This window comes from Zosterops lateralis, assembly GCF_965231275.1.
Source record: "Zosterops lateralis genome assembly, chromosome: 33".
Lineage (NCBI taxonomy): Eukaryota > Metazoa > Chordata > Aves > Passeriformes > Zosteropidae > Zosterops > Zosterops lateralis.
The window spans coordinates 3,772,059-3,783,392 of NC_139793.1; the positions used below are offsets into that span (position 1 = coordinate 3,772,059).

An 11,334-nucleotide genomic window follows, 5' to 3' on the forward strand; every position below is an offset into this window, starting at 1 on the left:
CCCCAGCCCCCTCCCAGTCCAAACTGGGAACCCCAAATCCCTTCCCAGTCCCTCCCAGTCCATACTGGGAACCCCCAATCCCCTCCCAGTCCAAACTGGGAGCCCCCAGTCCCCTCCCAGTCCCTCCCAGTCCATACTGGGAGCCCCCAACCCCTTCCCAGTCCACACTGGAATAACTCAACCCCCTCCCAGTCCAAACTGGGAACCCCACATCCCTTCCCAGTCCATACTGGGAGCTCCCAGTTTCATCCCAGTCCAAACTGGGAGCCCCCAATCCCTCCCAGTCCAAACTGGGAACGCCACATCCCTTCCCAGTCCATACTGGGAGTAACTCAACCCCTTCCCAGTCCAAACTGGGAGCCCCCAAACCCCTCCCAGTCCATACTGGGAACCCCCAGGCCCCTCCCAGTCCAAACTGGGAGCCCCCAGGCCCCTCCCAGTCCATACTGGGAGCCCCAAACCCCCTCCCAGTCCCTCCCAGTCCATACTGGGAGCCACACCAGTACCAGGCATCGTTTATTGGGGGGTTCAGGCCCCTCTGGGACCCCCCGGGACCCTCCCCAGGGTGGGGGAGGGGCAATAAATAAGGGGGGGGAGGGGAGAAGGCACCCAGGGCTGGGGGAGGGGCAGGAACTGGTTTGTACTGGTCCATACTGGGAAAAGGCCTCTGGGCACTGGGGGGGGCACCCTACCGGTCCATACTGGTCTGTACTGGTCCGTACTGGGAGGACGCAAAGGCCACGAGGGTGAAGAGATCCCGGGCGAGCTCCGGACTGGTTTATACTGGTTTATACTGGTTTATACTGGGAGAAGGCAAGGCCACGCCGGTGAAGAGCTCCCAGTTTGGCTGCCGGGCCGTACTGGTCCATACTGGTCCATACTGGTCCATACTGGGATGGCTGAAGGCCATGGCAAGGCACTGGTCCATACTGGTCCATACTGGTTTATACTGGTTTATACTGGTCCGGCACAAGGCGATGCACCTGGAGCTCCCAGTTGGGCTCCCAGCTCCATACTGGTCCATACTGGTCCATACTGGTTTGTACTGGTCCAGCCCGAGGCGACACAGATCCAGGAGGTTTCCCAGCCGGGATGTTGTACTGGTTTGTACTGGTTTGTACTGGTTTGTACTGGGATGTCCCACGGTGGTGCAGAACCCAGTGGGGAGGCACTGGGATGTACTGGTTTATACTGGGAGGGGTCGTGGGGAGGTCTGGGGGGGTCCTTGTGGTGATTTTGGGGTCCCCAGGGTGACTTTGGGGGTCCCCAGGGTGACTTGGGGGTCCTTGGGGTGATTTTGGGGGTCCCCAGGGTGACTTTGGGGGTCCCCAGAGTGACTTTGGGGGTCCCCAGGGTGACTTTGGGGGTCCCCAGAGTGACTTTGGGGTCCCCAGGGTGACTTTGGGGCACCCAGGGTGATTTTGGGGTGACTTTGGGGTCCCCAGGGTGACTTTGGGGGTCCCCAGGGTGATTTTGGGGTGACTTTGGGGGTCCCTGGGGTGAATTTGGGGTCCCCAGGGTGACTTTGGGGGTCCCCAGAGTGACTTTGGGGCACCCAGGGTGATTTTGGGGTGACTTTGGGGGTCCCCAGGGTGACTTTGGGGTCCCAAAAGGACCCATTTTTCCCCATGTGGGGTCTGTGGGGTCCCCACATCGTCCTACAGACCCTGGCCATGATCAGAAAGTCCTCGAGGTGACCTCAAGACCTCTTTGAGATGTTCTGTGGGGTCTCCATGATGTTCTATGGGGTCTCCATGATGTCCTACAGACCCTGACAGTGACCAGAGGGTCCCCAAGGTGACCTCAAGATCTCCTGGAGATGTTCTGTGGGGTCACCACATTGTCTTGTCCTACAAACCCTAAACGTGATCAGAAAGTCCTCAAAGTGACCTCAAGACCTCCTGGAGATGTTCTGTGGGGTCACCACATTGTCCTACAGACCTCCAGTGACCAAGGGGTCCCAATGATGACTTCAAGGCCTCTTTGAGATGTTTTATGGTGTCCCCACATTGTCCTACAGACCCTGACAGTGACCAGAGGGTCCCCAAGGCCTCTTTGAGATGTTTTATGGTGCCCCCACATTGTCCTACAGACCCTGACAGTGACCATGGGGATCCCATGGTGGCCTCAGGGGGACGTTTTATGGGTCTCCACATTGTCCTACAGACCCTGACAGTGACCAGGGGGTCCCAATGATGACCTCAAGGCCTCTTTGAGATGTTCTGTGGTGTCTCCACATCGTCCTACAAACCCTGACCGTGATCAGAAAGTCCTCAAGGTGACCTCAAGATCTCCTGGAGATGTTCTTTGGGGTCTCCATGATGTTCTATGGGGTCTCCATGATGTTCTTTGGGGTCTCCATGATGTCCTACAGACCCTGACAGTGACCAGAGGGTCCCCAAGGTGACCTCAGCACCTCTTTGAGATGTTTTATGGGGTCTCCATGATGTCCTACAAACCTCCAAAGAGCCGGGACTCCTCAAGAAGAACCCAGATGGAGCCCCCACCCCATCCCCGTGTCCCCTACCCCGACGGGAGCTCCTGAGGGTGTCCCCCTACCCCGAGGGGGGTCCCATCTGCGTCCCCAGGCCCCCCCAGCCCTCCAGGTACCTGGCGAAGAGCGCCTTGGCGCGGCGCAGGACGCGGGGCAGGCTGTGGCGCCGCACCAGCCGGTCGAAGTGCATGGCCACCTCGTTGTAGTCGCCGGCGCGCGCCATGACGGCGTCGCGCTGCTCCAGCAGCATGGCCAGGCACACGAAGAGCAGGAAAGGGTTTCCTTGGCCCAGTTCTTCGGGAGGAGGAAGAGGAGCCCCGTCGTCCTCCACCGTCAACTCTTCGTCGGAGGAGGAGGAGGATGAGGAGCAGGAGGAGGAGGTGGAGGAGGAGGAGGAAGGGTCTTCCCAAGCCCAGCGGCCGCCCCAAGGGTCGTCGGGGGTGGTGGGGTGGGTTTTGGGGGTCTTGGGGTGGTGGTGGGTGTTCTTGAGGTCATCATGGGTGTCCTTGGGGTCGTCGTGGCCACGTCTGGGGTCACCATGTCCTTCCTTGGGGTCATCGTGTCCTTCCTTGGGGTCACTGTGGCCGTGTCTGGGGTCACCATGTCCTTCCTTGGGGTCACCATGTCCTTCCTTGGGGTCCTCGTGGCCACGTCTGGGGTCATCACGTTCCTTGGGGTCATCATGGGTGTCCTTGGGGTCATCGTGGCCATCCCTGGGGTCATTGTGGCCACGTCTGGGGTCACCGTGTCCTTCCTTGGGGTCACTGCAGCCACATCTGGGGTCGTCATGTCCTTCCTTGGGGTCACTGTGGCCACGTCTGGGGTCACCATGTCCTTCCTTGGGGTCACTGTGGCCATCCCTGGGGTCACTGTGGCCATCCCTGGGGTCACTGTGGTCACCCCTGGGGTCATTGTGGTCACCCCTGGGGTCACTGTGGTCACCCCTGGGGTCACTGTGGCCATCCCTGGGGTCACTGTGGCCACCCCTGGGGTCACTGTGGTCATCCCTGGGGTCACTGTGGTCATCTCTGGACATGTCACGGCCTTCTCCCAAGTTTTGTCCTTCTCTGAGGTCACCGTGAACCTTTCTGGGGTCATCTCGTCCTTCTCTTGGCTCATCAAATCCCTCTTTGGGGTCATCTCGTCCTTTTTTGGGGTCGTGTCCCCCTCTGGGGTCTCCCCCAGCCCCCCAGCAGAGGCTTTGGGGTCTCTGCTCCATCTCCAGGGCGTCGGTGCCTTCCTCGACCTTCCTGGTCCCGCCCGGCTCCGAGTCCTTGGAGCCCCTGCTGGGTCTCCCCTTGACCTTCCTGGAGCTTTTGGGACCTTTGGGGACGTTGCTGGAGCTTTCAGGACCTTCCTGGATGTTCTTAAAGCTCTTGGGACCCCCCTGGCTGTCCCTGGGGACATCGCTGGAACTCCTGGGACCTTCCTGGATGTCCTTGGAACCTTCCAGAACGTGGCTGAAGCTCCTGGGACTCTCAAAGACATCGCTGGAGCTCTTGGGACTGATGGGGACATCCCCAGAGCTCTTGGGACCCTCGGGGCTGTCATTGGAAGCTTTGAGACCCCCAGTGGAGCTCTTGGGACCAACTGGGGTGTCCCTGGGACCTTTGGGACCATCTGGGATGTCCCTGGGACCATCTGGGGTGTCACTGGAACCTTTGGGACCATCTGGGGTGTCACTGGAGCTCTTGGGACCATTTGGGACATCCTTGGAACCTTTGGGACCATCTGGGATGTCACTGGGACCATCTGGGGTGTCCTTGGAACCTTTGGGACCATCTGGGATGTCACTGGGACCATCTGGGGTGTCCTTGGAACCTTTGGGACCATCTGGGACGTCACTGGAGCTCTTGGGACCACCTGAAACATCCCTGGAGCTCTTGGAACCATCTGGGGTGTCCCTGGAACCTTTGGGACCATCTGGGATGTCCCTGGAACTCTTGGGACCCTCAGGGCCATCACTGGAACCCTTGAGACCCTCACAGGAACCTTTGAGACCCCCAAATCCACCTCCAGAACCTCCAGGACTCTCAGTGACCCCTCCAGCGCCGCCTCCTCCATCTTCCTCTTCCTCTTCCTCCCTCCTCCTCCTCCTCCTCCTCCTCCTGGGCGGCCTCGGCCTCAACCCCCTGCGCTCCCTCAAGCCCCTCCCCGCCCTCCGAGCGCCCAGGGGGGCTCCCAACAGCGGGACCCCCTCGGGGGGCGGCGCCGGGGCGGGGGGCAAAGAGCTCCAGGTGATCTCCAACACCTTGAGGGCGTCCTCGAAGGCGAATTCGCGCTTGAGCTCCAGCAGCAGCCAGCGGTAGCAGAAAAGCAAATCGTGGGCACCGCGGGCGGCCAAAAAAGCCCAAAAAGCCGGGTCGGCGCGGCGGAGGAGCCGGCGGAGGTGGCCGAAAGCTCTGGCCAACCCCCGGCCGCCGGGGCGGAACCGCGGAGCCAAACGGCGCATCAAGGAACAAAAACACAAAAAGGCTTGAGCTTCGTCGTCCAGCACGGCCAGGAGAGGAGCGGCCACGTCCGACATGCCCTGGCAGTAGGAGAGGCGAGGGTGGCCCAGGGCGAAGGTGGTCAGCAGGGCCTGGAGGGCGGCCAGGTGAGGGTGACCCTCCTCGGGGCCGCCGAAATACGGGTGGGCGCGGTCGGTGCGCACCACGTCCTTGCGGACGGCGGCCGCCACCTGCGCCAGCTCGGCCGGGGCGGCGCGGGCGGCCAGGGCCACCTTCAGGGAGGAGTATTCGGCCACCTTGAGGCGCAGGTGGGACAGGCGCTCCTGGCCCGTCAGGCCCGAGGGGAAGACGTTGAGCAGGTAACGCCAGACCACCTGTACAGGGGGGAATGGGACAGGTGAGATCATGAACACAGTCAGCAGGTAACGCCAGAGCACCTGTATGGGGGGAATGGGACAGGTGAGATCATCTGTACAGGTGGAATGAGACAGGTGAGACCAGGTAACATCAGACCACCTGTGTGGGGGGGAATGGGACAGGTGAGATCATGAACACAGTCAGCAGGTAACGCCAGACCACCTGTGTGGGGAGGAATAGGACAGGTGAGAGCAGGTAATGCCAGACCACCTGTGTGGGGAGGAATAGGACAGGTGAGAGCAGGTAATGCCAGACCACCTGTGTGGGGGGAATGGGACAGGTGAGAACAGGTAATGCCAGATCACTTGTACAGGGGGGAGTGGGATAAGTGAGATTGTCTGTGTAGGAGTAAATGGGACAGGTAAAATCATCTGTATGGGGGAATGGGACAGGTGAGACCATGAACACAGTCAGCAGGTAACGCCAGAGCACCTGTATGGGGGGGAATGGGACAGGTGAGAACAGGTAATGCCAGACCACCTGTACAGGGGGGAGTGGGACAAGTGAGAGCAGGTAATGCCAGATCACCTGTACAGGGGGGAGTGGGACAAGTGAGATTGTCTGTGTAGGAGTAAATGGGACAGGTAAAATCATCTGTATGGGGAGGAATGGGACAGGTGAGAACAGGTAACACCAGACCACCTGTACGGGGGAGAATGGGACAGGTGAGAGTGGAACATGTTCAGCAGGTAAAGCCAGACCACCTGTATGGGGGGGAATGGGACAGGTGAGAGCAGGTAACGCCAGACCACCTGTGTGAGGGGAAATAGGACAGGTGAAATCATCTGTATGGGGGGAATGGGACAGGTGAGACATGTTCAGCAGGTAACACCAGACCACCTGTGTGAAGGGGAATAGGACAGGTGAGAACACCTGTATGGAGGGAAATGGGGGTTAGGAACAGAACAGGTTCAGCAGGTAAGGCCACAGCACCTGTACAAGGGACAATGAGGGTCAGAGAAGGCCAAAGGTGACCCCAGGTGGGAGTCAGAGAACTCTCAGGTGTTGGTCAGGATGGATCTGATGAGCCTCAGGTGTGTCTTAGGTGTCACCACAGTCCCCAGGTGTGTCCCAAGTCTGATCAAAATCCCCCCAGGTGCATCCCAGGTGTGACCACTATCCCCAGGTGTGTCCCAGGTGTGTCCCAGGTGTGACCACAACCCCCAGGTGTGTCCCAAGTCTGATCAAAATCCCCCCCAGGTGCATGCCAGGTGTGACCACGACCCCCAGGTGTGTCCCAGGTGTGTCCCAGGTGTGCCCCAGGTGTGATCAAAACCCTCCCAGGTGCGACCACAACCCCCAGGTGTGCCCCAGGTGTGTCCCAGGTGTGACCACAACCCCCAGGTGTGATCAAAACCCTCCCAGGTGTGACCACAACCCCCAGGTGTGCCCCAGGTGTGTCCCAGGTGTGCCCCAGGTGTGATCAAAACCCTCCCAGGTGTGACCACAACCCCCAGGTGTGTCCCAGGTGTGTCCCAGGTGTGCCCCAGGTGTGATCAAAACCCTCCCAGGTGTGACCACAACCCCCAGGTGTGTCCCAGGTGTGTCCCAGGTGTGCCCCAGGTGTGATCAAAACCCTCCCAGGTGTGACCACAACCCCCAGGTGTGCCCCAGGTGTACCGCAGGTGTGCCCAGGTGTACCCCAGGTGTGCCCAGGTGTGCCCCAGGTGCCCCCAGGCTCTCACCTTGCGCAGGCCGGGCTCGACGCCGCCGTGGAAGACGTGCAGCCGCAGCTCCTGGGGCCGCAGCAGGCGCCCACCTGGGCCCAGGTAAGACCTGAGGTCGGCGTCGCTCAGGGGGGCGCAGGGCGGGGCCGGGGGAGGGGGCGGCGACACCGCCGGGGTCCCCTCGGGCCACGCCAGGGCGGCCTGAGCCCGGGCCAGCGTCCGGCCCACCTGCGGGGAGGGACTGGTGGCACTGCGAGAACTGGGAGGGGACGGGGAGGGGACTGGGAGCACTGGGAAGGGATTGGGGGGCACTGGGAGGGACTGGGAGCACTGGGAAGGGATTGGGGGGCACTGGGAGGGGATTGGGAGGGGACTGGGAGGGGACTGGGAGAACTGGGAGGGGATTGGGAGGGGATTGGGAGGGGATTGGGAGAACTGGGAGGGGACTGGGAAGGGAGTGGGTGGGAACTGGGAGAACTGGAAGGGGACTGGGAGGGGATTGGGAGGCACTGGGAGGGACTGGGAGGGGATTGGGGGGGCACTGGGAGGGACTGGGAGGGGATTGGGAGGCACTGGGAGGGACTGGGAGGGACTTGGAGGGGATTGGGGGGGCACTGGGAGGGACTGGGAGCAAAGGAAGGACATTGGGAAGGGACTGGAAGCACTGGGAGAGACACTAGGAGGGCATTGGGAGCACTGGGAGGGACTGGGAAGGGTGTGGGAGGGGATTCAGAGGGGACTGGGAGCACTGGGGGCACTGGGAGGGCACTGGGAGCACTGGGAAGAGACTGGGAGAACTGGGAGGGGATTAGAAGCACTGGGAGGGCACTGGGGGGCACTGAGAGGGGACTGGGAGCACTGAGAGAACTGGGAGGGAACTGGGAGCACTGGGAGGGAACTGGGAGGGCACTGGGAAGGGACTGGGAGCACTGGGAGGGAACTGGGAAGGGACTGGGAGAGCACTGGGAGAACTGGGAGGGGACTGGGAGTTCACTGAGGGCACATTGGGAGGGAACTGGGAAGGGACTGGGAACACTGGGAGAGCACTGGGAGCACTGGGAGGGCATTGGGAGGGGACTGGGAAGGGATTGGGGGGCACTGGGGGCACTGGGAGGGGACTGGGAGGGCACTGGGAGAGACTGGGAGAGCACTGGGAGCACTGGGAAGGGATTTGGGGCACTGGGAGCACTGGGAGGGAACTGGGAGCACTGGGAAGGGATTTGGGGCACTGGGAGCACTGGGAGAGCACTGGGAGCACTGGGAAGGGATTTGGGGCACTGGGAGCACTGGGAGGGAACTGGGAGCACTGGGAAGGGATTTGGGGCACTGGGAGCACTGGGAGGGCACTGGGAGCACTGGGAAGGGATTTGGGGCACTGGGAGCACTGGGAAGGCACTGGGAGGGCACTGGGAGGGAACTGGGAGCACTGGGAGGGCACTGGGAGAGCACTGGAACACCCAAGAGAGCAACACAAACTCTCTATGAGCTTCCAGCAAGGTGAAGCACCTCAGGTATGCCTCACCTGTACCAGGTGTACCTCACCTGTCCCAGGTGCACCTCACCTGTACCAGGTATGCCTCACCTGTCCCAGGTGTGCTCACCTGTGCCAGCAGTGCCTCACCTGTCCCAGGTGTGCTCACCTGTGCCAGCAGGGCCTCACCTGTCCCAGGTGTGCTCACCTGTGCCAGCAGGGCCTGTGTGAAGGGCAGAGCTGCCGCCAGCAGCGAGCGGCGCTCGGGGACCGGCTCGGCCGCCGCCACCTCCCGCGGGCTGATGATGTCCCAGTCCTCCAGCAGCGGGCCTGGGGACAGCACACCTGAGCACAGGTACCTGAGGGCCCCACCTGAGCCACACCTGAGCACAGGTACCTGGGAGCCCCACCTGAGCCTCACCTGAGCCACAGGTACCTGGGAGCCCCACCTGAGCCACACCTGGCACACCTGAGCCCCACTGGGATCTTCCTCTGGGCACCCACCACATCCAAAAGCCACAAGGTGTTTAAGGTGTGTGTGCCCAGGTGTATCACCACCCACCCAGGTGTGTCCCCCTGTGCTCAGGTGTGGCCCAGGTGTATCTCAGGTGTGTCCCAGGTGTATCCCAGGTGTGTCCCAGGTGTATCTCAGGTGTGCCCCAGGTGTGTCCCCCCCACCCAGGTGTATCTCAGATGTGTCCCAGGTGTAACTCAGGTGTGTCCCCCCCACCCAGCTGTATCCCAGGTGTATCTCAGGTGTATCCCAAGTGTATCTCAGGTGTGCCCCAGGTGTATCTCAGGTGTGTCCCAGGTGTGTCCCCCCCACCCAGGTGTATCCCAGGTGTGTCCCAGGTGCATTCCCCCCACCCAAGTGTATCTCAGATGTATCCCAGGTGTGTACCTGCCCACCCAGGTGTATCCCCCCCACCCAGATGTGTCCCAAGTGTGCCCCAGGTGTACCCCAGGTGTATCCGAGGTGTGTCCCAGGTGTGTTCCCCCCACCCAGGTGTATCTCAGGTGTGTCCCAGGTGTGTCCCCCCCACCCAGGTGTATCTCAGGTGTGTCCCAGGTGTGTCCCCCCCACCCAGGTGTGTCTCAGGTGTGTCCCAGGTGTATCCCAGGTGTATCCCAGGTATATCCAGGTGCACCACTCACTGTCAGGGGGGTTCCTGACGTCCAGCCTCAGCCTCAGGGTGGGCCTGGCACAGGTGAAGGCGTTGGCCAGGTCCCCATCGCTCAGCAGAGGCACAAAGGTGTCCTGGCCCTGCCCGTCCCGCGCCGCGAAACTCAGCACAAAACTCTTCTTCCTGATAAAGGAGAGACAGGTGAGCTCACCTGGGCCTTCTGGGAGGGTCCCAGGTGTACCTGGGGGGGTCCCCTCACCCCTGCAGGTCGAAGGCTCGGGCCAGGATGTGCTGCAGGACGTCCAGGGAGGTGATCTGGGGGTCCACGGCGAAGGAGCGGAACTCGGGCGGCTGCTGCCCCTCGTTCTTCTGTGGGGGGAGAGGGAGGGGGTCCCGGGGGGTCATAGAGGGATTTTGGGGGGTCCCGGGGGGGTCACAGGGGGATTTTGGGGGGTCCCAGGGGGATTTTGGGGGGTCCCAAAGGGTCTTGGGAGGATTTTGGGGGGTCCCAAAGGGTCCTGAGGGAGTCGCAGGGAGATCTTGGGGAGGCCCGGGGGGAACTCGAGGGGTCTCGGGGGGATTTTGGAGGGTCTTGGAGGGTCCCAGGGGGATTTTGGGGGTCCCAAAGGGTCCTGAGGGAGTCGCAGGGGGGTCTTGGGGGGATCTCGGGGGGTCTCAGAGGGTCCCAGGGAAATATCAGAGGGATCTCGGGGGTCTCGGAGGGTCCCAGGGGGATTTTGGGGGGTCCCAAAGGGTCCTGAGGGAGTCGCAGGGAGATCTTGGGGAGGCCCGGGGGGAACTCGGGGGGTCTCGGGGGGATTTTGGAGGGTCTTGGAGGGTCCCAGGGGGATTTTGGGGGTCCCAAAGGGTCCTGAGGGAGTCGCAGGGGGATCTCTGGGGGTCTTGGAGGGTCCCAGGGGGATTTTGGGGGATCTTGGGGGGTCCCAAAGGGTCCCGGGGAGATCTCGGGGGGTCCCAGAGGGTCTCGGATGCCCCCAGCCCCTCACGACGACCCAACATGGCGGCGCTTTCCCCTCACGGCGGCACCGCCTCAAACCTCCCGGCCGCTGATTGGCTGCCAGGCCTCCACATGACTCCAAAGGCGGGAAAATTTCCCGCCTTGCCACACCCAGGGGCGGGAACACCATGGCAACGCCCCCCCCCGCGCGCTGATTGGCTGCCGGAGCGTGCGTGGCCCCACCCCTTAACCCCGCCCACGATATTTAATAACAACCACGCCCATATTTCGCCCCGCCCACTTCTACGCCCCGCCCCTTACCTTGACGCGCACGCGCACAACCTCGCACTCCTCCTCCAGCGCGGCCCCGCCCCCGGAGCCGGCCCCGCCCCCCGGCGAGGCCCCGCCCCCCGGCGAGGCCGCCATGTTGGGGCGGGGTCTCGGTGGGGGGGGTTTGGGGGTTTTCGGGGGGTCCCGCCGCTTCCGCCCCCCCAAACCGGGGAAGCGGGGGGGCTGCTGTTACGTCACCGTGCTGACGTCACGCCGCGCCCCCCCGGCTGGCCGGTGCGCGGGTCTTGGGGGGGGGAATCCGGAGCCGCACCGCGCCCGTGTCTGTCCTGCGGCCGCGGCCGCGGCAACAACATCCGGGGCAGCGCACGGAAATGACGTCATGGGGCGGGATCCAATGAGGCGAACCCTCTGATGACGTTACCGAGCCCTCCCTCTCCCTCCCCGAACGGCAAAATGACGTCG

The 11,334-nt window shown here is 62.5% G+C and overlaps 1 protein-coding gene across 1 annotated transcript; it reads right to left on the minus strand.

Moving 5' to 3' along the window:
• Positions 1-2,555: 2,555 nt before the first annotated feature.
• On the minus strand, positions 2,556-11,007 carry TBC1D25 (TBC1 domain family member 25; the record flags this gene model as incomplete). The annotated part of the gene is made up of 7 exons (XM_083881317.1): positions 2,556-3,436; positions 3,500-5,318; positions 7,047-7,256; positions 8,708-8,829; positions 9,655-9,806; positions 9,883-9,992; positions 10,903-11,007. The coding sequence occupies 7 exons, from the start codon at positions 11,005-11,007 to the stop codon at positions 2,556-2,558; spliced, it is 3,399 nt and encodes a 1,132-aa protein (XP_083737443.1).
• Positions 11,008-11,334: the final 327 nt, after the last annotated feature.